This window comes from Coturnix japonica, chromosome 19 (genome assembly GCF_054131305.1).
Source record: "Coturnix japonica strain WE chromosome 19, WE-NBRP24, whole genome shotgun sequence".
Taxonomy (NCBI): domain Eukaryota; kingdom Metazoa; phylum Chordata; class Aves; order Galliformes; family Phasianidae; genus Coturnix; species Coturnix japonica.
Genome location: NC_140681.1, coordinates 104,459 through 132,268, shown reverse-complemented (window position 1 = coordinate 132,268; position 27,810 = coordinate 104,459). Strand labels below are relative to the sequence as shown.

The 27,810-nt window shown below is 52.0% G+C and overlaps 7 protein-coding genes across 7 annotated transcripts; all 7 read left to right on the top strand.

Moving 5' to 3' along the window:
• Nucleotides 1-4,038: 4,038 nt before the first annotated feature.
• On the top strand, nucleotides 4,039-5,594 carry LOC146757690 (fibrous sheath-interacting protein 2-like). Its single transcript, XM_085520568.1, has 4 exons — nucleotides 4,039-4,092; nucleotides 4,544-4,669; nucleotides 5,206-5,367; nucleotides 5,475-5,594. The coding sequence occupies exons 1-4, from the start codon at nucleotides 4,039-4,041 to the stop codon at nucleotides 5,586-5,588; spliced, it is 456 nt and encodes a 151-aa protein (XP_085376694.1). The 3' UTR covers nucleotides 5,589-5,594.
• A 385-nt stretch (nucleotides 5,595-5,979) lies between these two features.
• Nucleotides 5,980-7,137, top strand: LOC146757689 (uncharacterized). Its single transcript, XM_085520601.1, has one exon. The coding sequence runs from the start codon at nucleotides 5,980-5,982 to the stop codon at nucleotides 7,135-7,137; it is 1,158 nt and encodes a 385-aa protein (XP_085376727.1).
• Nucleotides 7,138-11,473: 4,336 nt separating this feature from the next.
• On the top strand, nucleotides 11,474-13,029 carry LOC146757688 (fibrous sheath-interacting protein 2-like). The gene is made up of 4 exons (XM_085520567.1): nucleotides 11,474-11,527; nucleotides 11,979-12,104; nucleotides 12,641-12,802; nucleotides 12,910-13,029. Exons 1-4 carry the CDS (start codon nucleotides 11,474-11,476, stop codon nucleotides 13,021-13,023), a joined length of 456 nt encoding a protein of 151 aa, XP_085376693.1. The 3' UTR covers nucleotides 13,024-13,029.
• Nucleotides 13,030-13,414: 385 nt separating this feature from the next.
• On the top strand, nucleotides 13,415-14,620 carry LOC146757687 (uncharacterized). Its single transcript, XM_085519423.1, has one exon. It carries the CDS (start codon nucleotides 13,415-13,417, stop codon nucleotides 14,618-14,620), a length of 1,206 nt encoding a protein of 401 aa, XP_085375549.1.
• Nucleotides 14,621-18,956: 4,336 nt separating this feature from the next.
• LOC146757686 (fibrous sheath-interacting protein 2-like) lies at nucleotides 18,957-20,512 on the top strand. The gene is made up of 4 exons (XM_085520565.1): nucleotides 18,957-19,010; nucleotides 19,462-19,587; nucleotides 20,124-20,285; nucleotides 20,393-20,512. The coding sequence occupies exons 1-4, from the start codon at nucleotides 18,957-18,959 to the stop codon at nucleotides 20,504-20,506; spliced, it is 456 nt and encodes a 151-aa protein (XP_085376691.1). The 3' UTR covers nucleotides 20,507-20,512.
• A 385-nt stretch (nucleotides 20,513-20,897) lies between these two features.
• Nucleotides 20,898-21,908, top strand: LOC146757685 (uncharacterized). Its single transcript, XM_085520600.1, has one exon. The coding sequence runs from the start codon at nucleotides 20,898-20,900 to the stop codon at nucleotides 21,906-21,908; it is 1,011 nt and encodes a 336-aa protein (XP_085376726.1).
• Nucleotides 21,909-26,244: 4,336 nt separating this feature from the next.
• On the top strand, nucleotides 26,245-27,800 carry LOC146757684 (fibrous sheath-interacting protein 2-like). The gene is made up of 4 exons (XM_085520564.1): nucleotides 26,245-26,298; nucleotides 26,750-26,875; nucleotides 27,412-27,573; nucleotides 27,681-27,800. Exons 1-4 carry the CDS (start codon nucleotides 26,245-26,247, stop codon nucleotides 27,792-27,794), a joined length of 456 nt encoding a protein of 151 aa, XP_085376690.1. The 3' UTR covers nucleotides 27,795-27,800.
• Nucleotides 27,801-27,810: the final 10 nt, after the last annotated feature.

Genomic DNA, 27,810 nt, shown 5'->3' with positions numbered 1-27,810 from the left:
AAGATAACACACTACAGTACAATGTATCATAATTACTATCATGATTAGAATTAAAACCAATAAAAAAAATAAAATTAGAAAGTGTGTCTGAAAACTGAAGTCCTTATTCTAAAGCCGAGGTCAGAGCTGGGATCAAAAAGGAAAGGGGAGGTCAAGTGATTTACGAATGGCTTTTATCTTTTGCTCTGAACAGAAAGGGTGACAGAGCAGCAAGCAATCCTCTGGGGGATGTAGTTGTTCTCTGCTGGGGGTACATGCAGTGTTACAGGCTTGGGACAGAATGGCTGGATGACTGTGAAGAGGAAAGGGACCTGGGGCTGTTGGTCGATGCTCGGCTCAACATGAGCCCACAGTGTGCCCAGGTGGCCAAGAAGGCCAAGGGCATCCTGGCCTGTATAAGAAACAGTGTGGCCAGCAGGAGCAGAGAGGTGATCATCCCTCTGTACTCAGCTCTGGTGAAGCCGCATCTCAAGTACTGTGTTCAGTTTTGGGCTCCTCACTACAAGAAGGACACTGAGGATGAGGTCCTCTGTAAATAGACAGGAGGAGATTCACATTCAGAAAACTTGGTCCTCATAGGGGACTTCAACCACCCTGATATCTGTGGGAGGGACAACACAGCATCGCACCAGAAATCAAAGAGGTTTCTGGAATGTGCTGATGATAACTTCCTCTTCCAAGCAGTATGGGAACCTCAAAGATCAGGTTAGGAAAGCTAAAACTCAGGCAGAACTAAATCTAGCTGGGGACAGAAAGGGGAACAGGTATATCAGTGATTAAAAAGAAGGTAAGCGAGGATGTGGGCCCTCTCTGGAAGGCAACTAGAGGCCTGCTCATGAGGAATACAGAGAGAGCTGAGGTGCTCAATGACTTCTTTGCTTCAGGCCTCACTGGCAAGTGCTCTAGGCACAGAGCCCAAACTGCAGAAAGCAACAGTAAAACTTGGAGAAGGTGGATCTGTAAGTGCTGTAAGTGAAGATGAGGTTCTAGACCATCGAAAGAATCTGAAGCTGCACAAGTCCAAGGGATCCATCCGCAGCTTCTGAGGGAACTGGTGGATGAACTTGCCAAGCTGCTGTGCATCGTATTTGAAAGGTCATGGCAGTCTGGTGAAGTTCCCACTGATCAGAAAAGGGGAAACATAACCCCCCTATTCCGGAACGGGAAAAAAGAAGATCCAGGGAACTACAGGCCAGTCAGTCTCACCTCTGTGCTTGGTAAGATCGCGGGGTAGATCCAACTGAAGGCCCTACTGCACCACACGGAAAAATAAAGACAAGGTGATTGGTGGTAATCAAAATGGTTTCACCATGGGCAAGTCAGACGTGACAAACTTGGTGGCCCATGTCAACTTCATGAAGTTCAACAAGGACAAGTGCCCTGAGTTGGGGAAATCTCAAGCACAGATAAAGGTTGGGTGGAGAATGGCTTGAGAGCAGCACCGAGGAGAAGGATTTGGGGGTCTCAGATGATTCAGCACGAGGTGGCAGTGTACGCTTGTAGCCTGAAAGGCCAAGTATATCCCAGGTTTCATCAAGAGAAGCGTGACCAGCGGGTCAAGGAGGTGATTCTGCCCCTCCGCGCTGCTCTTGTAAGACCCCACATGGAGTACTGTGTCCAGTTCTGGGGACCCCAACACAAGGACACTGAGCTGTTGGAGCAGGTCCAGATGAGGGAAATGGAGATGATCAGAGGGCTGGAGCACCTCCTCTAGAAGGACAGGCTGAGAGAGCTGGGGCTCTTCAGCCTGGAGAAGAGAAGGCTCCAGGGGGACCTTATAGCAACCTCCCAGTATCTGAAGGGAGTCCATAGGAAAGCTGGGGAGGGACATTTTATAAATGCATGTAGTGACAGGATGAAGGAAAATGGTTTTAAACTGGAAGAGGGGAGATTTAGAATACATACCATGAAGAACTTTACTGTGAGGGTGGTGAAACACTGGAACAGGTTTCCCAGTGAGGCTGTGGATGCCTCACAGAATCACAGAATTGCAGGGGTTGGAAGGGACCTCTAGAGATCATCGAGTCCAACCCTCCTGCCAAAGCAGGCTCCCTACACCACGTCGCACAGCTCGGCGTCCAGTCGGATCTTGAATATCTCCACAGAAGGAGACTCCACCACCTCCCTGGGCAGCCTGTTCCAGTGCTACGTCACCCTCACCGTAAAGAAGTTCTTGAGCACATTCCTGCGGAACATCCTATGCTGAAGTTTCATCCTATTACCCCTAGTCCTGTCCCACGCATTACTGAAAAGAGACCAGCCTCGCCACTATGGCACCCACACCTCAGGTATTTATAAACCTGGATCAAATCCCCACTCAGCCTTCTTTTCTCAAGGCTAAACAGACCCAGTTCGCTTAGTCTCTCATCATAGGGGAAATGCTCCAGGCCCTTCACCATCTTTGTGGCCCTCCGCTGGACTCTTTCCAAGAGATCCCTGTCTTTTTTGTACTGGGGAGCCCAGAACTGGACACAGGATTCCAGAGGAGGCCTCACCGGGGCAGAGCAGAGCGGGAGGATCACCTCCCTCGACCTGCTGGCCACGCTCTTTTTAATACACCCCAGGATGCCATTGGCCTTTTTGGCTACAAGGGCACACTGCTGGCTCATGGTCAATCTGTCGTCCACCAGGACGCCCAGGTCCCACTCAGCAGAGCTCCTGTCCAGCAGCTCTTCCCCCAGCCTGTACCGGTGCATGCAATTATTTCTCCCTAGGTGCAAGACTCTACACTTGCTTTTGTTAAACCTCATCCGGTTTCTTACTGCCCAGCTCTCCACCCTGTCCAGGTCCCTCTGAATGGCAGCACAGCCTTCAGGCGTGTAAGCCAGTCCTCCCAACTTTGTGTCATCACAAACTTGCTGAGGGTGGTCACTATCCCCTCATCAAGGTCGCTGATGAAGATGTTGAACAAGACCGGACCCAGCACAGACCCCTGGGGGACGCCGCTAGTTACAGGCCTCCAGCCAGATTCCGCACCACCAACGACAACCCTCTGCACTCGGCCAGTCAGCCAATTCTCGACCCACTTCACCTTCCGCTCATCTATCCCATACTTCCTCAGCTTTGTTATAACAACGTCATGGGGGACAGTATCAAAAGCCTTACAGAAATCAAGGTAGACTACATCTACCGCTCTCCCCCCGTCCACCCAGCTAGTGACATCTTCATAAAAGGCCACCGGGTTGGTCGAGAACAACCTCCCCTTGGTGAACCCATGCTGAGTACTCCTGATAACCTCCTTTTCTCCCAGTTGTCTGGAGATGGCATCCAGCACAAGCTGTTCCATCACCTTCCCTGGGACAGAGATGAGGCTGATTGGCCTATAATTACCCGGGTCTTCCTTCTTGCCCTTTTTGAAGACAGGAGTGACACTGGCCGTCCTCCAGACTTCAGGCACCTCCCCAGTTCTCCAAAACCTCTGATAGATTACAGAGAGCGGCTCAGCAACGACCTCCAGAAGCTCTCTCAGCACCTGTGGATGCACCCCATCAGGTCCCAAGGATTTATGGACCTTAATATTTCCTAGGCACTCACGGACCACCTCTTCCCTGACTAAAGGGAAATCTCCCATTCCCCACACTCTCTCATTAACCTCCAGGGCATGGGATTCCCGAGGGAGAGCCCTTTCACTAAAGACAGAAGCAAAAAAGGCGTTCACTATTTCCACCTTCTCAGCATCCCTCCTCTCCCTGGAAGCACTCGAGGCCAGGCTGGATGCGTTGTGAGCAACCTGGTCTACAGCGAGGTGTCCCTGTCTATAGCAGGTTGGAACGGGGTGATCTTAAGGGTCCCTTCCAACACAAACCATTCTAAGATTCTAGGACAGAAAAACAGGCCAGCTCTCCCACATTGTTTCAGTGTCATTTACTTATAAAACAAGCTCTGGGACAACCCGAGAAGGTATTTGTTCCACGTGCAGCATCACCTGTGATAGAAACCAAGGAAGCCTACAGCAGGCCTCAGGACTCAGCAAGCCTTTTTGGCTCAAAGCAGGGCCAGCTGGAGCAGCTTACCACGAGTGCACCCAGAAGGGCCTCCATGCAGCTGCAGGCTTGCCGCGTGTCATTGCACGTCATTGTGATGCAACAGTGGGTGAGCGTGACATAAAGCTGCAGGCTGGAACTCCGGCTGGGGTGGCCTCAGTTCGCTGCTGCTGGAGCGAGAGGTGGTAGCGGAAGGTTGCAGCTCTCAGAGAGTTCCTACCAGGAGCCATGGAGCGCTGTGGCAGTGCTGGATTCCGAAATCCAGATGAATTTCTGAGCAGAGCGGGGAAGAGCGGAAAGGTGAGCGCTGCTACATCAAGAGAGGGCTGAGTGCAGCAGCCTGGGGTATGCAGGGCTGCTCTGGGGCTGTAGATGCTCTCCAGAGGCTGAGGGACACTTCTCCTCATGCTGGTGCTGGAGAAGGCTTGCAGGGAATCGCACCTCTCTGCACATCCCAGCATCGGGTACAGAAGTGGGGAGGGAGCTGCCAAAGGGAGCGGAGGTGGGCTGGAGAGGGGAATGGAGTGTCTGAGTGTCCAAGCATGTCTTTGTCTTTCTAGCTCCGACCCGGAGGACAGGAAGTTGGAGCAGGATGTAGCTGGCTGCTGGACCTTCCACTCGGGGTTAAAATCCCTGTGCAGCCCGGCACCAAGCTCCTCTTCGCCAGGAGAAAGCTGGGGGAAAAGGTGAGAGGAGGAGGGAAGCGTCAAAAAGGGCTCTTGTTTCCTGGGGTTGCCGCCATGCCAAGGAGGCCTTGTGGCCACCGGCTCTACTGTGGGACCTATGGCCCTTTGCCCCAACTGCATACGGGAATGAGGGGATGCTTCTGGCTCCACAGCAGGGAGACAACCAAGGGCTGGTCAATAGCAGTGCCCACCAGTCAGGAGAGGGTCTGAAAACTGGGATTTTCACACCGGATGAGCTTATCAGCAGCAGTTCCCTCACCTTATCTGGCACCAGGCAAGCAGGCAGCTGCTGGCCATGTGTTGGGATGCTGGGGCCAGGCACTCATCTGGCACAGCTAGAAATGTGGAGACCAGGCCGTTCCTGGAGGAGGGCGCAACCCTCTGCTCTCCCTCTTGGAGGACTTAGGAAAACCCAGACATGACTGTTTGGGAAAGAGGCAAGAGGCCAGCCTGTGGGTGTGAGCAGCTTGGAAGTGTCTCTGTCTCTTTGCTGCTCTCTCCTTCCCCATTCACACTCTACAACACATCTCTTTCAGCTCCACCAGCCTTCTCCTCAGTTTGACCTGAGAGATCCGTACAGTCGCAATCTGTGCACAGAGTACAACAGCCTGCATGACCCGCATCTGCGGGAGTTCCACAACCGCAAAAACAACCTGCGGAACCTGAAGAAACAGGGCTTGGTCACCGAGGATGGCGATGTAAGTTTGGCTGTTGGGCTGACCAACACGGGTCTCCTCAGGAGGGCTTTCCAGTCCGCCAGGCAGGGGCCTGACACTACAGCCATCTGTCATTGTCTCTTCTGTAGGTTGTCTGCACTCTGAAGGAGTTCAACGAGTACAGGCAGTACCTGACCAGGCTGAAGCTGGAGAAAAAGCAAGCAAAGAGGCGAGAAGAGGTAGGCAAAGCCCAGTATTGGTAGGCACGTGTCAGCAGCATGGCACTGAGGGCACGGGCTTTACTTGATGGATCTGAGGGAGATGGGGAAAGCAGAAAAGGTGAGGGACGGGCTGGTGGTCTAGGCATTGAGGCAAGGAAAGGACAGCTCAGCTCAGAGCTGAGCTAGCACAGCGTGCTGGTGTGAAGGCAGCCTGGAAAGTCGCTTGCTTACAAACAGAGCACTGTGGCAGCCGTTCTCTTCTGCCCTCATTGCAAGGCTGAAGCAGTGTGCTCTCCCTCTTCTGCGTAAAGCAACAGTACTTAGGGTGGGAAGCACTCTCTAAGACAAGACCAAGCATAAACCCTCTGTTCCCTTCCAGGATGAGCTTCTTCGGGAGATTTCCAATTTGAAGAAATCGATCCACAGACTACAGATGGCCAGGGACGAGTTCCGGCCGGGTTCTGTGGATTACAGTGTGGGTTCGAAAATCAGACCCACAAAGCTTCATAAACCAGCTGGCCCCTCTCCTTCATGCCATAATCTGTCTGGACAACGCAGAAGGAATGTGGCTTTGATGGAGCATGGCCTTCAAAGAGACTCATGGAGCACAGGGCGTGCAATGAAGCTGCCTGAGAAGTCACCCAAACCTGAGTTGGGCAGGGAAGGCTCCAAACTCCCTAGAAGCATCCCTTCAGTTTCTGCCTCAACCAGTAACTCCAGAGTCCCCAGAAGCATCCAGACTGCTTCTGATTTAACAACAAAGTCCGGAGTCCCCAGAAGCATCCGTACTGCTTCTGCATCAACAACAAACTCTGGAGTCACCAGAAGCATCCAGACTGCTTCTGCCTCACCAACAAAAAACTCCGGAGTCCCCAGAAGCACCCCTACTGCTTCGGTTTCAACAACAAAGTCTGGAGTCCCCAGAAGCATCCAGACTGCTTCTGTTTCAACAACAAAGTCCGGAGTCCCCAGAAGCATCCCTACTGCTTCTGCCTCACCAACAAAAAACTCCGGAGTCCCCAGAAGCATCCCTACTGCTTCTGCCCCAACAACTAACTCAAGAGTCCCCAGAAGCATCCCTACTGCTTCTGCCCCAACAACAAAGTCCGGAGTCCCCAGAAGCATCCATACTGCTTCTGTTTCAACAACAAAGTCCGGAGTCCCCAGAAGCATCCCTACTGCTTCTGCCCCAACAACTAACTCCAAACTCCCCAGAAGCATCCATACTGCTTCTGCCCCAACAACTATCTCAAGAGTCCCCAGAAGCATCCAGACAGCTTCTGCCTCAGCAACAAAACCACAGCTCCCTGGACATTGCAAATTCAGAGAGATGTCTAAAAAACAAGCAGGGAGTCTTCCAAAGGAGACTGGGACTCGGCTGAGAGAAGTAAAGGGGAAGGGGAAGGCACCGGATCCTCCTGTCTGCTCATATAAGAGGGATTCCGATGAGGACACAGAAAATGAATCCAGGATCCCCCAAAAAGTAGAGTATTTAATTGTTGATGATCTAATACCAACTAATACCTTGCAGGCAATTCCATCCCTGGCTTGGGAAGCTATAGAGATTGAAGTGAAGACAACCTGGAAGTAGAATTCATTTAAATCCAACACATTGCACCTAAGCCAAGTGCTGCTGAGTTATCTGAGTAGCAGCATTTGTCAACAGTTTCTGGCCTGGTTCGGCCCGGTTCCACGCCTAGCGGGGTGGGGGGACCTGCAGATCCAGGACCCAGGGAAGGGAAAAGGGAAAAAAAGGGAAAACAAGTAGAGAGATGGGCCAAAAACCAAACCAGTGGCAACAAATTAGTTCTAATTGGTTTAATTAATTTTAATTTCTTTAATTCGTTTTAATTTGTTTAATTAATTGACCAAAGATGATACCAAATTGCAAGATAACACACTACAGTACAATGTATCATAATTACTATCATGATTAGAATTAAAACCAATAAAAAAAATAAAATTAGAAAGTGTGTCTGAAAACTGAAGTCCTTATTCTAAAGCCGAGGTCAGAGCTGGGATCAAAAAGGAAAGGGGAGGTCAAGTGATTTACGAATGGCTTTTATCTTTTGCTCTGAACAGAAAGGGTGACAGAGCAGCAAGCAATCCTCTGGGGGATGTAGTTGTTCTCTGCTGGGGGTACATGCAGTGTTACAGGCTTGGGACAGAATGGCTGGATGACTGTGAAGAGGAAAGGGACCTGGGGCTGTTGGTCGATGCTCGGCTCAACATGAGCCCACAGTGTGCCCAGGTGGCCAAGAAGGCCAAGGGCATCCTGGCCTGTATAAGAAACAGTGTGGCCAGCAGGAGCAGAGAGGTGATCATCCCTCTGTACTCAGCTCTGGTGAAGCCGCATCTCAAGTACTGTGTTCAGTTTTGGGCTCCTCACTACAAGAAGGACACTGAGGATGAGGTCCTCTGTAAATAGATAGGAGGAGATTCACATTCAGAAAACTTGGTCCTCATATGGGACTTCAACCACCCTGATATCTGTGGGAGGGACAACACAGCATCGCACCAGAAATCAAAGAGGTTTCTGGAATGTGCTTATGATAACTTCCTCTTCCAAGCAGTATGGGAACCTCAAAGATCAGGTTAGGAAAGCTAAAACTCAGGCAGAACTAAATCTAGCTGGGGACAGAAAGGGGAACAGGTATATCAGTGATTAAAAAGAAGGTAAGCGAGGATGTGGGCCCTCTCTGGAAGGCAACTAGAGGCCTGCTCATGAGGAATACAGAGAGAGCTGAGGTGCTCAATGACTTCTTTGCTTCAGGCCTCACTGGCAAGTGCTCTAGGCACAGAGCCCAAACTGCAGAAAGCAACAGTAAAACTTGGAGAAGGTGGATCTGTAAGTGCTGTAAGTGAAGATGAGGTTCTAGACCATCGAAAGAATCTGAAGCTGCACAAGTCCAAGGGATCCATCCGCAGCTTCTGAGGGAACTGGTGGATGAACTTGCCAAGCTGCTGTGCATCGTATTTGAAAGGTCATGGCAGTCTGGTGAAGTTCCCACTGATCAGAAAAGGGGAAACATAACCCCCCTATTCCAGAACGGGAAAAAAGAAGATCCAGGGAACTACAGGCCAGTCAGTCTCACCTCTGTGCTTGGTAAGATCGCGGGGTAGATCCAACTGAAGGCCCTACTGCACCACACGGAAAAATAAAGACAAGGTGATTGGTGGTAATCAAAATGGTTTCACCATGGGCAAGTCAGACGTGACAAACTTGGTGGCCCATGTCAACTTCATGAAGTTCAACAAGGACAAGTGCCCTGAGTTGGGGAAATCTCAAGCACAGATAAAGGTTGGGTGGAGAATGGCTTGAGAGCAGCACCGAGGAGAAGGATTTGGGGGTCTCAGATGATTCAGCACGAGGTGGCAGTGTACGCTTGTAGCCTGAAAGGCCAAGTATATCCCAGGTTTCATCAAGAGAAGCGTGACCAGCGGGTCGAGGAGGTGATTCTGCCCCTCCGCGCTGCTCTTGTAAGACCCCACATGGAGTACTGTGTCCAGTTCTGGGGACCCCAACACAAGGACACTGAGCTGTTGGAGCAGGTCCAGATGAGGGAAATGGAGATGATCAGAGGGCTGGAGCACCTCCTCTAGAAGGACAGGCTGAGAGAGCTGGGGCTCTTCAGCCTGGAGAAGAGAAGGCTCCAGGGGGACCTTATAGCAACATCCCAGTATCTGAAGGGAGTCCATAGGAAAGCTGGGGAGGGACATTTTATAAATGCATGTAGTGACAGGATGAAGGAAAATGGTTTTAAACTGGAAGAGGGTAGATTTAGAATACATACCAGGAAGAACTTTACTGTGAGGGTGGTGAAACACTGGAACAGGTTTCCCAGTGAGGCTGTGGATGCCTCACAGAATCACAGAATTGCAGGGGTTGGAAGGGACCTCTAGAGATCATCGAGTCCAACCCTCCTGCCAAAGCAGGCTCCCTACACCACGTCGCACAGCTCGGCGTCCAGTCGGATCTTGAATATCTCCACAGAAGGAGACTCCACCACCTCCCTGGGCAGCCTGTTCCAGTGCTACGTCACCCTCACCGTAAAGAAGTTCTTGAGCACATTCCTGCGGAACATCCTATGCTGAAGTTTCATCCTATTACCCCTAGTCCTGTCCCACGCATTACTGAAAAGAGACCAGCCTCGCCACTATGGCACCCACACCTCAGGTATTTATAAACCTGGATCAAATCCCCACTCAGCCTTCTTTTCTCAAGGCTAAACAGACCCAGTTCGCTTAGTCTCTCATCATAGGGGAAATGCTCCAGGCCCTTCACCATCTTTGTGGCCCTCCGCTGGACTCTTTCCAAGAGATCCCTGTCTTTTTTGTACTGGGGAGCCCAGAACTGGACACAGGATTCCAGAGGAGGCCTCACCGGGGCAGAGCAGAGCGGGAGGATCACCTCCCTCGACCTGCTGGCCACGCTCTTTTTAATACACCCCAGGATGCCATTGGCCTTTTTGGCTACAAGGGCACACTGCTGGCTCATGGTCAATCTGTCGTCCACCAGGACGCCCAGGTCCCACTCAGCAGAGCTCCTGTCCAGCAGCTCTTCCCCCAGCCTGTACCGGTGCATGCAATTATTTCTCCCTAGGTGCAAGACTCTACACTTGCTTTTGTTAAACCTCATCCGGTTTCTTACTGCCCAGCTCTCCACCCTGTCCAGGTCCCTCTGAATGGCAGCACAGCCTTCAGGCGTGTCAGCCAGTCCTCCCAACTTTGTGTCATCACAAACTTGCTGAGGGTGGTCACTATCCCCTCATCAAGGTCGCTGATGAAGATGTTGAACAAGACCGGACCCAGCACAGACCCCTGAGGGACGCCGCTAGTTACAGGCCTCCAGCCAGATTCCGCACCACCAACGACAACCCTCTGCACTCGGCCAGTCAGCCAATTCTCGACCCACTTCACCTTCCGCTCATCTATCCCATACTTCCTCAGCTTTGTTATAACAACGTCATGGGGGACAGTATCAAAAGCCTTACAGAAATCAAGGTAGACTACATCTACCGCTCTCCCCCCGTCCACCCAGCTAGTGACATCTTCATAAAAGGCCACCGGGTTGGTCGAGAACAACCTCCCCTTGGTGAACCCATGCTGAGTACTCCTGATAACCTCCTTTTCTCCCAGTTGTCTGGAGATGGCATCCAGCACAAGCTGTTCCATCACCTTCCCTGGGACAGAGATGAGGCTGATTGGCCTATAATTACCCGGGTCTTCCTTCTTGCCCTTTTTGAAGACAGGAGTGACACTGGCCGTCCTCCAGACTTCAGGCACCTCCCCAGTTCTCCAAGACCTCTGATAGATTACAGAGAGCGGCTCAGCAACGACCTCCAGAAGCTCTCTCAGCACCTGTGGATGCACCCCATCAGGTCCCAAGGATTTATGGACCTTAATATTTCCTAGGCACTCACGGACCACCTCTTCCCTGACTAAAGGGAAATCTCCCATTCCCCACACTCTCTCATTAACCTCCAGGGCCTGGGATTCCCGAGGGAGAGCCCTTTCACTAAAGACAGAAGCAAAAAAGGCGTTCACTATTTCCACCTTCTCAGCATCCCTCCTCTCCCTGGAAGCACTCGAGGCCAGGCTGGATGCGTTGTGAGCAACCTGGTCTACAGCGAGGTGTCCCTGTCTATAGCAGGTTGGAACGGGGTGATCTTAAGGGTCCCTTCCAACACAAACCATTCTAAGATTCTAGGACAGAAAAACAGGCCAGCTCTCCCACATTGTTTCAGTGTCATTTACTTATAAAACAAGCTCTGGGACAACCCGAGAAGGTATTTGTTCCACGTGCAGCATCACCTGTGATAGAAACCAAGGAAGCCTACAGCAGGCCTCAGGACTCAGCAAGCCTTTTTGGCTCAAAGCAGGGCCAGCTGGAGCAGCTTACCACGAGTGCACCCAGAAGGGCCTCCATGCAGCTGCAGGCTTGCCGCGTGTCATTGCACGTCATTGTGATGCAACAGTGGGTGAGCGTGACATAAAGCTGCAGGCTGGAACTCCGGCTGGGGTGGCCTCAGTTCGCTGCTGCTGGAGCGAGAGGTGGTAGCGGAAGGTTGCAGCTCTCAGAGAGTTCCTACCAGGAGCCATGGAGCGCTGTGGCAGTGCTGGATTCCGAAATCCAGATGAATTTCTGAGCAGAGCGGGGAAGAGCGGAAAGGTGAGCGCTGCTACATCAAGAGAGGGCTGAGTGCAGCAGCCTGGGGTATGCAGGGCTGCTCTGGGGCTGTAGATGCTCTCCAGAGGCTGAGGGACACTTCTCCTCATGCTGGTGCTGGAGAAGGCTTGCAGGGAATCGCACCTCTCTGCACATCCCAGCATCGGGTACAGAAGTGGGGAGGGAGCTGCCAAAGGGAGCGGAGGTGGGCTGGAGAGGGGAATGGAGTGTCTGAGTGTCCAAGCATGTCTTTGTCTTTCTAGCTCCGACCCGGAGGACAGGAAGTTGGAGCAGGATGTAGCTGGCTGCTGGACCTTCCACTCGGGGTTAAAATCCCTGTGCAGCCCGGCACCAAGCTCCTCTTCGCCAGGAGAAAGCTGGGGGAAAAGGTGAGAGGAGGAGGGAAGCGTCAAAAAGGGCTCTTGTTTCCTGGGGTTGCCGCCATGCCAAGGAGGCCTTGTGGCCACCGGCTCTACTGTGGGACCTATGGCCCTTTGCCCCAACTGCATACGGGAATGAGGGGATGCTTCTGGCTCCACAGCAGGGAGACAACCAAGGGCTGGTCAATAGCAGTGCCCACCAGTCAGGAGAGGGTCTGAAAACTGGGATTTTCACACCGGATGAGCTTATCAGCAGCAGTTCCCTCACCTTATCTGGCACCAGGCAAGCAGGCAGCTGCTGGCCATGTGTTGGGATGCTGGGGCCAGGCACTCATCTGGCACAGCTAGAAATGTGGAGACCAGGCCGTTCCTGGAGGAGGGCGCAACCCTCTGCTCTCCCTCTTGGAGGACTTAGGAAAACCCAGACATGACTGTTTGGGAAAGAGGCAAGAGGCCAGCCTGTGGGTGTGAGCAGCTTGGAAGTGTCTCTGTCTCTTTGCTGCTCTCTCCTTCCCCATTCACACTCTACAACACATCTCTTCCAGCTCCACCAGCCTTCTCCTCAGTTTGACCTGAGAGATCCGTACAGTCGCAATCTGTGCACAGAGTACAACAGCCTGCATGACCCGCATCTGCGGGAGTTCCACAACCGCAAAAACAACCTGCGGAACCTGAAGAAACGGGGCTTGGTCACCGAGGATGGCGACGTAAGTTTGGCTGTTGGGCTGACCAACACGGGTCTCGTCAGGAGGGCTTTCCAGTCTGCCAGGCAGGGGCCTGACACTACAGCCATCTGTCATTGTCTCTTCTGTAGGTTGTCTGCACTCTGAAGGAGTTCAACGAGTACAGGCAGTACCTGACCAGGCTGAAGCTGGAGAAAAAGCAAGCAAAGAGGCGAGAAGAGGTAGGCAAAGCCCAGTATTGGTAGGCACGTGTCAGCAGCATGGCACTGAGGGCACGGGCTTTACTTGATGGATCTGAGGGAGATGGGGAAAGCAGAAAAGGTGAGGGACGGGCTGGTGGTCTAGGCATTGAGGCAAGGAAAGGACAGCTCAGCTCAGAGCTGAGCTAGCACAGCGTGCTGGTGTGAAGGCAGCCTGGAAAGTCGCTTGCTTACAAACAGAGCACTGTGGCAGCCGTTCTCTTCTGCCCTCATTGCAAGGCTGAAGCAGTGTGCTCTCCCTCTTCTGCGTAAAGCAACAGTACTTAGGGTGGGAAGCACTCTCTAAGACAAGACCAAGCATAAACCCTCTGTTCCCTTCCAGGATGAGCTTCTTCGGGAGATTTCCAATTTGAAGAAATCGATCCACAGACTACAGATGGCCAGGGACGAGTTCCGGCCGGGTTCTGTGGATTACAATGCGGGTTCGAAAATCAGACCCACAAAGCTTCATAAACCAGCTGGCCCCTCTCCTTCATGCCATAATCTGTCTGGACAACGCAGAAGGAATGTGGCTTTGATGGAGCATGGCCTTCAAAGAGACTCATGGAGCACAGGGCGTGCAATGAAGCTGCCTGAGAAGTCACCCAAACCTGAGTTGGGCAGGGAAGGCTCCAAACTCCCTAGAAGCATCCGTTCAGTTTCTGCCTCAACCAGTAACTCCAGAGTCCCCAGAAGCATCCAGACTGCTTCTGATTTAACAACAAAGTCCGGAGTCCCCAGAAGCATCCGTACTGCTTCTGCATCAACAACAAACTCTGGAGTCCCCAGAAGCATCCAGACTGCTTCTGCCTCACCAACAAAAAACTCCGGAGTCCCCAGAAGCACCCCTACTGCTTCGGTTTCAACAACAAAGTCCGGAGTACCCAGAAGCATCCCTACTGCTTCTGCCCCAACAACAAAGTCTGGAGTCCCCAGAAGCATCCAGACTGCTTCTGTTTCAACAACAAAGTCCGGAGTCCCCAGAAGCATCCCTACTGCTTCTGCCTCACCAACAAAAAACTCCGGAGTCCCCAGAAGCATCCCTACTGCTTCTGCCCCAACAACTAACTCAAGAGTCCCCAGAAGCATCCCTACTGCTTCTGCCCCAACAACAAAGTCCGGAGTCCCCAGAAGCATCCATACTGCTTCTGTTTCAACAACAAAGTCCGGAGTCCCCAGAAGCATCCCTACTGCTTCTGCCCCAACAACTAACTCCAAACTCCCCAGAAGCATCCATACTGCTTCTGCCCCAACAACTATCTCAAGAGTCCCCAGAAGCATCCAGACAGCTTCTGCCTCAGCAACAAAACCACAGCTCCCTGGACATTGCAAATTCAGAGAGATGTCTAAAAAACAAGCAGGGAGTCTTCCAAAGGAGACTGGGACTCGGCTGAGAGAAGTAAAGGGGAAGGGGAAGGCACCGGATCCTCCTGTCTGCTCATATAAGAGGGATTCCGATGAGGACACAGAAAATGAATCCAGGATCCCCCAAAAAGTAGAGTATTTAATTGTTGATGATCTAATACCAACTAATACCTTGCAGGCAATTCCATCCCTGGCTTGGGAAGCTATAGAGATTGAAGTGAAGACAACCTGGAAGTAGAATTCATTTAAATCCAACACATTGCACCTAAGCCAAGCGCTGCTGAGTTATCTGAGTAGCAGCATTTGTCAACAGTTTCTGGCCTGGTTCGGCCCGGTTCCACGCCTAGCGGGGTGGGGGGACCTGCAGATCCAGGACCCAGGGAAGGGAAAAGGGAAAAAAAGGGAAAACAAGTAGAGAGATGGGCCAAAAACCAAACCAGTGGCAACAAATTAGTTCTAATTGGTTTAATTAATTTTAATTTCTTTAATTCGTTTTAATTTGTTTAATTAATTGACCAAAGATGATACCAAATTGCAAGATAACACACTACAGTACAATGTATCATAATTACTATCATGATTAGAATTAAAACCAATAAAAAAAATAAAATTAGAAAGTGTGTCTGAAAACTGAAGTCCTTATTCTAAAGCCGAGGTCAGAGCTGGGATCAAAAAGGAAAGGGGAGGTCAAGTGATTTACGAATGGCTTTTATCTTTTGCTCTGAACAGAAAGGGTGACAGAGCAGCAAGCAATCCTCTGGGGGATGTAGTTGTTCTCTGCTGGGGGTACATGCAGTGTTACAGGCTTGGGACAGAATGGCTGGATGACTGTGAAGAGGAAAGGGACCTGGGGCTGTTGGTCGATGCTCGGCTCAACATGAGCCCACAGTGTGCCCAGGTGGCCAAGAAGGCCAAGGGCATCCTGGCCTGTATAAGAAACAGTGTGGCCAGCAGGAGCAGAGAGGTGATCATCCCTCTGTACTCAGCTCTGGTGAAGCCGCATCTCAAGTACTGTGTTCAGTTTTGGGCTCCTCACTACAAGAAGGACACTGAGGATGAGGTCCTCTGTAAATAGACAGGAGGAGATTCACATTCAGAAAACTTGGTCCTCATAGGGGACTTCAACCACCCTGATATCTGTGGGAGGGACAACACAGCATCGCACCAGAAATCAAAGAGGTTTCTGGAATGTGCTGATGATAACTTCCTCTTCCAAGCAGTATGGGAACCTCAAAGATCAGGTTAGGAAAGCTAAAACTCAGGCAGAACTAAATCTAGCTGGGGACAGAAAGGGGAACAGGTATATCAGTGATTAAAAAGAAGGTAAGCGAGGATGTGGGCCCTCTCTGGAAGGCAACTAGAGGCCTGGTCATGAGGAATACAGAGAGAGCTGAGGTGCTCAATGACTTCTTTGCTTCAGGCCTCACTGGCAAGTGCTCTAGGCACAGAGCCCAAACTGCAGAAAGCAACAGTAAAACTTGGAGAAGGTGGATCTGTAAGTGCTGTAAGTGAAGATGAGGTTCTAGACCATCGAAAGAATCTGAAGCTGCACAAGTCCAAGGGATCCATCCGCAGCTTCTGAGGGAACTGGTGGATGAACTTGCCAAGCTGCTGTGCATCGTATTTGAAAGGTCATGGCAGTCTGGTGAAGTTCCCACTGATCAGAAAAGGGGAAACATAACCCCCCTATTCCAGAACGGGAAAAAAGAAGATCCAGGGAACTACAGGCCAGTCAGTCTCACCTCTGTGCTTGGTAAGATCGCGGGGTAGATCCAACTGAAGGCCCTACTGCACCACACGGAAAAATAAAGACAAGGTGATTGGTGGTAATCAAAATGGTTTCACCATGGGCAAGTCAGACGTGACAAACTTGGTGGCCCATGTCAACTTCATGAAGTTCAACAAGGACAAGTGCCCTGAGTTGGGGAAATCTCAAGCACAGATAAAGGTTGGGTGGAGAATGGCTTGAGAGCAGCACCGAGGAGAAGGATTTGGGGGTCTCAGATGATTCAGCACGAGGTGGCAGTGTACGCTTGTAGCCTGAAAGGCCAAGTATATCCCAGGTTTCATCAAGAGAAGCGTGACCAGCGGGTCAAGGAGGTGATTCTGCCCCTCCGCGCTGCTCTTGTAAGACCCCACATGGAGTACTGTGTCCAGTTCTGGGGACCCCAACACAAGGACACTGAGCTGTTGGAGCAGGTCCAGATGAGGGAAATGGAGATGATCAGAGGGCTGGAGCACCTCCTCTAGAAGGACAGGCTGAGAGAGCTGGGGCTCTTCAGCCTGGAGAAGAGAAGGCTCCAGGGGGACCTTATAGCAACATCCCAGTATCTGAAGGGAGTCCATAGGAAAGCTGGGGAGGGACATTTTATAAATGCATGTAGTGACAGGATGAAGGAAAATGGTTTTAAACTGGAAGAGGGGAGATTTAGAATACATACCAGGAAGAACTTTACTGTGAGGGTGGTGAAACACTGGAACAGGTTTCCCAGTGAGGCTGTGGATGCCTCACAGAATCACAGAATTGCAGGGGTTGGAAGGGACCTCTAGAGATCATCGAGTCCAACCCTCCTGCCAAAGCAGGCTCCCTACACCACGTCGCACAGCTCGGCGTCCAGTCGGATCTTGAATATCTCCACAGAAGGAGACTCCACCACCTCCCTGGGCAGCCTGTTCCAGTGCTACGTCACCCTCACCGTAAAGAAGTTCTTGAGCACATTCCTGCAGAACATCCTATGCTGAAGTTTCATCCTATTACCCCTAGTCCTGTCCCACGCATTACTGAAAAGAGACCAGCCTCGCCACTATGGCACCCACACCTCAGGTATTTATAAACCTGGATCAAATCCCCACTCAGCCTTCTTTTCTCAAGGCTAAACAGACCCAGTTCGCTTAGTCTCTCATCATAGGGGAAATGCTCCAGGCCCTTCACCATCTTTGTGGCCCTCCGCTGGACTCTTTCCAAGAGATCCCTGTCTTTTTTGTACTGGGGAGCCCAGAACTGGACACAGGATTCCAGAGGAGGCCTCACCGGGGCAGAGCAGAGCGGGAGGATCACCTCCCTCGACCTGCTGGCCACGCTCTTTTTAATACACCCCAGGATGCCATTGGCCTTTTTGGCTACAAGGGCACACTGCTGGCTCATGGTCAATCTGTCGTCCACCAGGACGCCCAGGTCCCACTCAGCAGAGCTCCTGTCCAGCAGCTCTTCCCCCAGCCTGTACCGGTGCATGCAATTATTTCTCCCTAGGTGCAAGACTCTACACTTGCTTTTGTTAAACCTCATCCGGTTTCTTACTGCCCAGCTCTCCACCCTGTCCAGGTCCCTCTGAATGGCAGCACAGCCTTCAGGCGTGTAAGCCAGTCCTCCCAACTTTGTGTCATCACAAACTTGCTGAGGGTGGTCACTATCCCCTCATCAAGGTCGCTGATGAAGATGTTGAACAAGACCGGACCCAGCACAGACCCCTGGGGGACGCCGCTAGTTACAGGCCTCCAGCCAGATTCCGCACCACCAACGACAACCCTCTGCACTCGGCCAGTCAGCCAATTCTCGACCCACTTCACCTTCCGCTCATCTATCCCATACTTCCTCAGCTTTGTTATAACAACGTCATGGGGGACAGTATCAAAAGCCTTACAGAAATCAAGGTAGACTACATCTACCGCTCTCCCCCCGTCCACCCAGCTAGTGACATCTTCATAAAAGGCCACCGGGTTGGTCGAGAACAACCTCCCCTTGGTGAACCCATGCTGAGTACTCCTGATAACCTCCTTTTCTCCCAGTTGTCTGGAGATGGCATCCAGCACAAGCTGTTCCATCACCTTCCCTGGGACAGAGATGAGGCTGATTGGCCTATAATTACCCGGGTCTTCCTTCTTGCCCTTTTTGAAGACAGGAGTGACACTGGCCGTCCTCCAGACTTCAGGCACCTCCCCAGTTCTCCAAAACCTCTGATAGATTACAGAGAGCGGCTCAGCAACGACCTCCAGAAGCTCTCTCAGCACCTGTGGATGCACCCCATCAGGTCCCAAGGATTTATGGACCTTAATATTTCCTAGGCACTCACGGACCACCTCTTCCCTGACTAAAGGGAAATCTCCCATTCCCCACACTCTCTCATTAACCTCCAGGGCCTGGGATTCCCGAGGGAAAGCCCTTTCACTAAAGACAGAAGCAAAAAAGGCGTTCACTATTTCCACCTTCTCAGCATCCCTCCTCTCCCTGGAAGCACTCGAGGCCAGGCTGGATGCGTTGTGAGCAACCTGGTCTACAGCGAGGTGTCCCTGTCTATAGCAGGTTGGAACGGGGTGATCTTAAGGGTCCCTTCCAACACAAACCATTCTAAGATTCTAGGACAGAAAAACAGGCCAGCTCTCCCACATTGTTTCAGTGTCATTTACTTATAAAACAAGCTCTGGGACAACCCGAGAAGGTATTTGTTCCACGTGCAGCATCACCTGTGATAGAAACCAAGGAAGCCTACAGCAGGCCTCAGGACTCAGCAAGCCTTTTTGGCTCAAAGCAGGGCCAGCTGGAGCAGCTTACCACGAGTGCACCCAGAAGGGCCTCCATGCAGCTGCAGGCTTGCCGCGTGTCATTGCACGTCATTGTGATGCAACAGTGGGTGAGCGTGACATAAAGCTGCAGGCTGGAACTCCGGCTGGGGTGGCCTCAGTTCGCTGCTGCTGGAGCGAGAGGTGGTAGCGGAAGGTTGCAGCTCTCAGAGAGTTCCTACCAGGAGCCATGGAGCGCTGTGGCAGTGCTGGATTCCGAAATCCAGATGAATTTCTGAGCAGAGCGGGGAAGAGCGGAAAGGTGAGCGCTGCTACATCAAGAGAGGGCTGAGTGCAGCAGCCTGGGGTATGCAGGGCTGCTCTGGGGCTGTAGATGCTCTCCAGAGGCTGAGGGACACTTCTCCTCATGCTGGTGCTGGAGAAGGCTTGCAGGGAATCGCACCTCTCTGCACATCCCAGCATCGGGTACAGAAGTGGGGAGGGAGCTGCCAAAGGGAGCGGAGGTGGGCTGGAGAGGGGAATGGAGTGTCTGAGTGTCCAAGCATGTCTTTGTCTTTCTAGCTCCGACCCGGAGGACAGGAAGTTGGAGCAGGATGTAGCTGGCTGCTGGACCTTCCACTCGGGGTTAAAATCCCTGTGCAGCCCGGCACCAAGCTCCTCTTCGCCAGGAGAAAGCTGGGGGAAAAGGTGAGAGGAGGAGGGAAGCGTCAAAAAGGGCTCTTGTTTCCTGGGGTTGCCGCCATGCCAAGGAGGCCTTGTGGCCACCGGCTCTACTGTGGGACCTATGGCCCTTTGCCCCAACTGCATACGGGAATGAGGGGATGCTTCTGGCTCCACAGCAGGGAGACAACCAAGGGCTGGTCAATAGCAGTGCCCACCAGTCAGGAGAGGGTCTGAAAACTGGGATTTTCACACCGGATGAGCTTATCAGCAGCAGTTCCCTCACCTTATCTGGCACCAGGCAAGCAGGCAGCTGCTGGCCATGTGTTGGGATGCTGGGGCCAGGCACTCATCTGGCACAGCTAGAAATGTGGAGACCAGGCCGTTCCTGGAGGAGGGCGCAACCCTCTGCTCTCCCTCTTGGAGGACTTAGGAAAACCCAGACATGACTGTTTGGGAAAGAGGCAAGAGGCCAGCCTGTGGGTGTGAGCAGCTTGGAAGTGTCTCTGTCTCTTTGCTGCTCTCTCCTTCCCCATTCACACTCTACAACACATCTCTTCCAGCTCCACCAGCCTTCTCCTCAGTTTGACCTGAGAGATCCGTACAGTCGCAATCTGTGCACAGAGTACAACAGCCTGCATGACCCGCATCTGCGGGAGTTCCACAACCGCAAAAACAACCTGCGGAACCTGAAGAAACGGGGCTTGGTCACCGAGGATGGCGACGTAAGTTTGGCTGTTGGGCTGACCAACACGGGTCTCCTCAGGAGGGCTTTCCAGTCCGCCAGGCAGGGGCCTGACACTACAGCCATCTGTCATTGTCTCTTCTGTAGGTTGTCTGCACTCTGAAGGAGTTCAACGAGTACAGGCAGTACCTGACCAGGCTGAAGCTGGAGAAAAAGCAAGCAAAGAGGCGAGAAGAGGTAGGCAAAGCCCAGTATTGGTAGGCACGTGTCAGCAGCATGGCACTGAGGGCACGGGCTTTACTTGATGGATCTGAGGGAGATGGGGAAAGCAGAAAAGGTGAGGGACGGGCTGGTGGTCTAGGCATTGAGGCAAGGAAAGGACAGCTCAGCTCAGAGCTGAGCTAGCACAGCGTGCTGGTGTGAAGGCAGCCTGGAAAGTCGCTTGCTTACAAACAGAGCACTGTGGCAGCCGTTCTCTTCTGCCCTCATTGCAAGGCTGAAGCAGTGTGCTCTCCCTCTTCTGCGTAAAGCAACAGTACTTAGGGTGGGAAGCACTCTCTAAGACAAGACCAAGCATAAACCCTCTGTTCCCTTCCAGGATGAGCTTCTTCGGGAGATTTCCAATTTGAAGAAATCGATCCACAGACTACAGATGGCCAGGGACGAGTTCCGGCCGGGTTCTGTGGATTACAGTGTGGGTTCGAAAATCAGACCCACAAAGCTTCATAAACCAGCTGGCCCCTCTCCTTCATGCCATAATCTGTCTGGACAACGCAGAAGGAATGTGGCTTTGATGGAGCATGGCCTTCAAAGAGACTCATGGAGCACAGGGCGTGCAATGAAGCTGCCTGAGAAGTCACCCAAACCTGAGTTGGGCAGGGAAGGCTCCAAACTCCCTAGAAGCATCCCTTCAGTTTCTGCCTCAACCAGTAACTCCAGAGTCCCCAGAAGCATCCAGACTGCTTCTGATTTAACAACAAAGTCCGGAGTCCCCAGAAGCATCCGTACTGCTTCTGCATCAACAACAAACTCTGGAGTCACCAGAAGCATCCAGACTGCTTCTGCCTCACCAACAAAAAACTCCGGAGTCCCCAGAAGCACCCCTACTGCTTCGGTTTCAACAACAAAGTCTGGAGTCCCCAGAAGCATCCAGACTGCTTCTGTTTCAACAACAAAGTCCGGAGTCCCCAGAAGCATCCAGACTGCTTCTGTTTCAACAACAAAGTCCGGAGTCCCCAGAAGCATCCCTACTGCTTCTGCCCCAACAACTAACTCCAAACTCCCCAGAAGCATCCATACTGCTTCTGCCCCAACAACTATCTCAAGAGTCCCCAGAAGCATCCAGACAGCTTCTGCCTCAGCAACAAAACCACAGCTCCCTGGACATTGCAAATTCAGAGAGATGTCTAAAAAACAAGCAGGGAGTCTTCCAAAGGAGACTGGGACTCGGCTGAGAGAAGTAAAGGGGAAGGGGAAGGCACCGGATCCTCCTGTCTGCTCATATAAGAGGGATTCCGATGAGGACACAGAAAATGAATCCAGGATCCCCCAAAAAGTAGAGTATTTAATTGTTGATGATCTAATACCAACTAATACCTTGCAGGCAATTCCATCCCTGGCTTGGGAAGCTATAGAGATTGAAGTGAAGACAACCTGGAAGTAGAATTCATTTAAATCCAACACATTGCACCTAAGCCAAGTGCTGCTGAGTTATCTGAGTAGCAGCATTTGTCAACAGTTTCTGGCCTGGTTCGGCCCGGTTCCACGCCTAGCGGGGTGGGGGGACCTGCAGATCCAGGACCCAGGGAAGGGAAAAGGGAAAAAAAGGGAAAACAAGTAGAGAGATGGGCCAAAAACCAAACCAGTGGCAACAAATTAGTTCTAATTGGTTTAATTAATTTTAATTTCTTTAATTCGTTTTAATTTGTTTAATTAATTGACCAAAGATGATACCAAATTGCAAGATAACACACTACAGTACAATGTATCATAATTACTATCATGATTAGAATTAAAACCAATAAAAAAAATAAAATTAGAAAGTGTGTCTGAAAACTGAAGTCCTTATTCTAAAGCCGAGGTCAGAGCTGGGATCAAAAAGGAAAGGGGAGGTCAAGTGATTTACGAATGGCTTTTATCTTTTGCTCTGAACAGAAAGGGTGACAGAGCAGCAAGCAATCCTCTGGGGGATGTAGTTGTTCTCTGCTGGGGGTACATGCAGTGTTACAGGCTTGGGACAGAATGGCTGGATGACTGTGAAGAGGAAAGGGACCTGGGGCTGTTGGTCGATGCTCGGCTCAACATGAGCCCACAGTGTGCCCAGGTGGCCAAGAAGGCCAAGGGCATCCTGGCCTGTATAAGAAACAGTGTGGCCAGCAGGAGCAGAGAGGTGATCATCCCTCTGTACTCAGCTCTGGTGAAGCCGCATCTCAAGTACTGTGTTCAGTTTTGGGCTCCTCACTACAAGAAGGACACTGAGGATGAGGTCCTCTGTAAATAGATAGGAGGAGATTCACATTCAGAAAACTTGGTCCTCATATGGGACTTCAACCACCCTGATATCTGTGGGAGGGACAACACAGCATCGCACCAGAAATCAAAGAGGTTTCTGGAATGTGCTTATGATAACTTCCTCTTCCAAGCAGTATGGGAACCTCAAAGATCAGGTTAGGAAAGCTAAAACTCAGGCAGAACTAAATCTAGCTGGGGACAGAAAGGGGAACAGGTATATCAGTGATTAAAAAGAAGGTAAGCGAGGATGTGGGCCCTCTCTGGAAGGCAACTAGAGGCCTGCTCATGAGGAATACAGAGAGAGCTGAGGTGCTCAATGACTTCTTTGCTTCAGGCCTCACTGGCAAGTGCTCTAGGCACAGAGCCCAAACTGCAGAAAGCAACAGTAAAACTTGGAGAAGGTGGATCTGTAAGTGCTGTAAGTGAAGATGAGGTTCTAGACCATCGAAAGAATCTGAAGCTGCACAAGTCCAAGGGATCCATCCGCAGCTTCTGAGGGAACTGGTGGATGAACTTGCCAAGCTGCTGTGCATCGTATTTGAAAGGTCATGGCAGTCTGGTGAAGTTCCCACTGATCAGAAAAGGGGAAACATAACCCCCCTATTCCAGAACGGGAAAAAAGAAGATCCAGGGAACTACAGGCCAGTCAGTCTCACCTCTGTGCTTGGTAAGATCGCGGGGTAGATCCAACTGAAGGCCCTACTGCACCACACGGAAAAATAAAGACAAGGTGATTGGTGGTAATCAAAATGGTTTCACCATGGGCAAGTCAGACGTGACAAACTTGGTGGCCCATGTCAACTTCATGAAGTTCAACAAGGACAAGTGCCCTGAGTTGGGGAAATCTCAAGCACAGATAAAGGTTGGGTGGAGAATGGCTTGAGAGCAGCACCGAGGAGAAGGATTTGGGGGTCTCAGATGATTCAGCACGAGGTGGCAGTGTACGCTTGTAGCCTGAAAGGCCAAGTATATCCCAGGTTTCATCAAGAGAAGCGTGACCAGCGGGTCGAGGAGGTGATTCTGCCCCTCCGCGCTGCTCTTGTAAGACCCCACATGGAGTACTGTGTCCAGTTCTGGGGACCCCAACACAAGGACACTGAGCTGTTGGAGCAGGTCCAGATGAGGGAAATGGAGATGATCAGAGGGCTGGAGCACCTCCTCTAGAAGGACAGGCTGAGAGAGCTGGGGCTCTTCAGCCTGGAGAAGAGAAGGCTCCAGGGGGACCTTATAGCAACATCCCAGTATCTGAAGGGAGTCCATAGGAAAGCTGGGGAGGGACATTTTATAAATGCATGTAGTGACAGGATGAAGGAAAATGGTTTTAAACTGGAAGAGGGTAGATTTAGAATACATACCAGGAAGAACTTTACTGTGAGGGTGGTGAAACACTGGAACAGGTTTCCCAGTGAGGCTGTGGATGCCTCACAGAATCACAGAATTGCAGGGGTTGGAAGGGACCTCTAGAGATCATCGAGTCCAACCCTCCTGCCAAAGCAGGCTCCCTACACCACGTCGCACAGCTCGGCGTCCAGTCGGATCTTGAATATCTCCACAGAAGGAGACTCCACCACCTCCCTGGGCAGCCTGTTCCAGTGCTACGTCACCCTCACCGTAAAGAAGTTCTTGAGCACATTCCTGCGGAACATCCTATGCTGAAGTTTCATCCTATTACCCCTAGTCCTGTCCCACGCATTACTGAAAAGAGACCAGCCTCGCCACTATGGCACCCACACCTCAGGTATTTATAAACCTGGATCAAATCCCCACTCAGCCTTCTTTTCTCAAGGCTAAACAGACCCAGTTCGCTTAGTCTCTCATCATAGGGGAAATGCTCCAGGCCCTTCACCATCTTTGTGGCCCTCCGCTGGACTCTTTCCAAGAGATCCCTGTCTTTTTTGTACTGGGGAGCCCAGAACTGGACACAGGATTCCAGAGGAGGCCTCACCGGGGCAGAGCAGAGCGGGAGGATCACCTCCCTCGACCTGCTGGCCACGCTCTTTTTAATACACCCCAGGATGCCATTGGCCTTTTTGGCTACAAGGGCACACTGCTGGCTCATGGTCAATCTGTCGTCCACCAGGACGCCCAGGTCCCACTCAGCAGAGCTCCTGTCCAGCAGCTCTTCCCCCAGCCTGTACCGGTGCATGCAATTATTTCTCCCTAGGTGCAAGACTCTACACTTGCTTTTGTTAAACCTCATCCGGTTTCTTACTGCCCAGCTCTCCACCCTGTCCAGGTCCCTCTGAATGGCAGCACAGCCTTCAGGCGTGTCAGCCAGTCCTCCCAACTTTGTGTCATCACAAACTTGCTGAGGGTGGTCACTATCCCCTCATCAAGGTCGCTGATGAAGATGTTGAACAAGACCGGACCCAGCACAGACCCCTGGGGGACGCCGCTAGTTACAGGCCTCCAGCCAGATTCCGCACCACCAACGACAACCCTCTGCACTCGGCCAGTCAGCCAATTCTCGACCCACTTCACCTTCCGCTCATCTATCCCATACTTCCTCAGCTTTGTTATAACAACGTCATGGGGGACAGTATCAAAAGCCTTACAGAAATCAAGGTAGACTACATCTACCGCTCTCCCCCCGTCCACCCAGCTAGTGACATCTTCATAAAAGGCCACCGGGTTGGTCGAGAACAACCTCCCCTTGGTGAACCCATGCTGAGTACTCCTGATAACCTCCTTTTCTCCCAGTTGTCTGGAGATGGCATCCAGCACAAGCTGTTCCATCACCTTCCCTGGGACAGAGATGAGGCTGATTGGCCTATAATTACCCGGGTCTTCCTTCTTGCCCTTTTTGAAGACAGGAGTGACACTGGCCGTCCTCCAGACTTCAGGCACCTCCCCAGTTCTCCAAAACCTCTGATAGATTACAGAGAGCGGCTCAGCAACGACCTCCAGAAGCTCTCTCAGCACCTGTGGATGCACCCCATCAGGTCCCAAGGATTTATGGACCTTAATATTTCCTAGGCACTCACGGACCACCTCTTCCCTGACTAAAGGGAAATCTCCCATTCCCCACACTCTCTCATTAACCTCCAGGGCCTGGGATTCCCGAGGGAAAGCCCTTTCACTAAAGACAGAAGCAAAAAAGGCGTTCACTATTTCCACCTTCTCAGCATCCCTCCTCTCCCTGGAAGCACTCGAGGCCAGGCTGGATGCGTTGTGAGCAACCTGGTCTACAGCGAGGTGTCCCTGTCTATAGCAGGTTGGAACGGGGTGATCTTAAGGGTCCCTTCCAACACAAACCATTCTAAGATTCTAGGACAGAAAAACAGGCCAGCTCTCCCACATTGTTTCAGTGTCATTTACTTATAAAACAAGCTCTGGGACAACCCGAGAAGGTATTTGTTCCACGTGCAGCATCACCTGTGATAGAAACCAAGGAAGCCTACAGCAGGCCTCAGGACTCAGCAAGCCTTTTTGGCTCAAAGCAGGGCCAGCTGGAGCAGCTTACCACGAGTGCACCCAGAAGGGCCTCCATGCAGCTGCAGGCTTGCCGCGTGTCATTGCACGTCATTGTGATGCAACAGTGGGTGAGCGTGACATAAAGCTGCAGGCTGGAACTCCGGCTGGGGTGGCCTCAGTTCGCTGCTGCTGGAGCGAGAGGTGGTAGCGGAAGGTTGCAGCTCTCAGAGAGTTCCTACCAGGAGCCATGGAGCGCTGTGGCAGTGCTGGATTCCGAAATCCAGATGAATTTCTGAGCAGAGCGGGGAAGAGCGGAAAGGTGAGCGCTGCTACATCAAGAGAGGGCTGAGTGCAGCAGCCTGGGGTATGCAGGGCTGCTCTGGGGCTGTAGATGCTCTCCAGAGGCTGAGGGACACTTCTCCTCATGCTGGTGCTGGAGAAGGCTTGCAGGGAATCGCACCTCTCTGCACATCCCAGCATCGGGTACAGAAGTGGGGAGGGAGCTGCCAAAGGGAGCGGAGGTGGGCTGGAGAGGGGAATGGAGTGTCTGAGTGTCCAAGCATGTCTTTGTCTTTCTAGCTCCGACCCGGAGGACAGGAAGTTGGAGCAGGATGTAGCTGGCTGCTGGACCTTCCACTCGGGGTTAAAATCCCTGTGCAGCCCGGCACCAAGCTCCTCTTCGCCAGGAGAAAGCTGGGGGAAAAGGTGAGAGGAGGAGGGAAGCGTCAAAAAGGGCTCTTGTTTCCTGGGGTTGCCGCCATGCCAAGGAGGCCTTGTGGCCACCGGCTCTACTGTGGGACCTATGGCCCTTTGCCCCAACTGCATACGGGAATGAGGGGATGCTTCTGGCTCCACAGCAGGGAGACAACCAAGGGCTGGTCAATAGCAGTGCCCACCAGTCAGGAGAGGGTCTGAAAACTGGGATTTTCACACCGGATGAGCTTATCAGCAGCAGTTCCCTCACCTTATCTGGCACCAGGCAAGCAGGCAGCTGCTGGCCATGTGTTGGGATGCTGGGGCCAGGCACTCATCTGGCACAGCTAGAAATGTGGAGACCAGGCCGTTCCTGGAGGAGGGCGCAACCCTCTGCTCTCCCTCTTGGAGGACTTAGGAAAACCCAGACATGACTGTTTGGGAAAGAGGCAAGAGGCCAGCCTGTGGGTGTGAGCAGCTTGGAAGTGTCTCTGTCTCTTTGCTGCTCTCTCCTTCCCCATTCACACTCTACAACACATCTCTTCCAGCTCCACCAGCCTTCTCCTCAGTTTGACCTGAGAGATCCGTACAGTCGCAATCTGTGCACAGAGTACAACAGCCTGCATGACCCGCATCTGCGGGAGTTCCACAACCGCAAAAACAACCTGCGGAACCTGAAGAAACGGGGCTTGGTCACCGAGGATGGCGACGTAAGTTTGGCTGTTGGGCTGACCAACACGGGTCTCCTCAGGAGGGCTTTCCAGTCCGCCAGGCAGGGGCCTGACACTACAGCCATCTGTCATTGTCTCTTCTGTAGGTTGTCTGCACTCTGAAGGAGTTCAACGAGTACAGGCAGTACCTGACCAGGCTGAAGCTGGAGAAAAAGCAAGCAAAGAGGCGAGAAGAGGTAGGCAAAGCCCAGTATTGGTAGGCACGTGTCAGCAGCA

Excerpts from the sequence above, each read along its gene's own strand:
- LOC146757690 (XM_085520568.1), top strand. The coding sequence starts at position 4,039 with ATGCAGCTGCAGGCTTGCCGCGTGTCATTGCACGTCATTGTGATGCAA. Across the intron at positions 4,093-4,543 it reads TCATTGTGATGCAACAGTGG|CTCCGACCCGGAGGACAGGA; the intron begins GTGAGCGTGACA and ends TTGTCTTTCTAG. Across the intron at positions 5,368-5,474 it reads TGGTCACCGAGGATGGCGAT|GTTGTCTGCACTCTGAAGGA; the intron begins GTAAGTTTGGCT and ends TCTCTTCTGTAG.
- LOC146757689 (XM_085520601.1), top strand. The coding sequence starts at position 5,980 with ATGGCCAGGGACGAGTTCCGGCCGGGTTCTGTGGATTACAGTGTGGGT.
- LOC146757688 (XM_085520567.1), top strand. The coding sequence starts at position 11,474 with ATGCAGCTGCAGGCTTGCCGCGTGTCATTGCACGTCATTGTGATGCAA. Across the intron at positions 11,528-11,978 it reads TCATTGTGATGCAACAGTGG|CTCCGACCCGGAGGACAGGA; the intron begins GTGAGCGTGACA and ends TTGTCTTTCTAG. Across the intron at positions 12,803-12,909 it reads TGGTCACCGAGGATGGCGAC|GTTGTCTGCACTCTGAAGGA; the intron begins GTAAGTTTGGCT and ends TCTCTTCTGTAG.
- LOC146757687 (XM_085519423.1), top strand. The coding sequence starts at position 13,415 with ATGGCCAGGGACGAGTTCCGGCCGGGTTCTGTGGATTACAATGCGGGT.
- LOC146757686 (XM_085520565.1), top strand. The coding sequence starts at position 18,957 with ATGCAGCTGCAGGCTTGCCGCGTGTCATTGCACGTCATTGTGATGCAA. Across the intron at positions 19,588-20,123 it reads GGAGAAAGCTGGGGGAAAAG|CTCCACCAGCCTTCTCCTCA; the intron begins GTGAGAGGAGGA and ends CATCTCTTCCAG. Across the intron at positions 20,286-20,392 it reads TGGTCACCGAGGATGGCGAC|GTTGTCTGCACTCTGAAGGA; the intron begins GTAAGTTTGGCT and ends TCTCTTCTGTAG.
- LOC146757685 (XM_085520600.1), top strand. The coding sequence starts at position 20,898 with ATGGCCAGGGACGAGTTCCGGCCGGGTTCTGTGGATTACAGTGTGGGT.
- LOC146757684 (XM_085520564.1), top strand. The coding sequence starts at position 26,245 with ATGCAGCTGCAGGCTTGCCGCGTGTCATTGCACGTCATTGTGATGCAA. Across the intron at positions 26,299-26,749 it reads TCATTGTGATGCAACAGTGG|CTCCGACCCGGAGGACAGGA; the intron begins GTGAGCGTGACA and ends TTGTCTTTCTAG. Across the intron at positions 27,574-27,680 it reads TGGTCACCGAGGATGGCGAC|GTTGTCTGCACTCTGAAGGA; the intron begins GTAAGTTTGGCT and ends TCTCTTCTGTAG.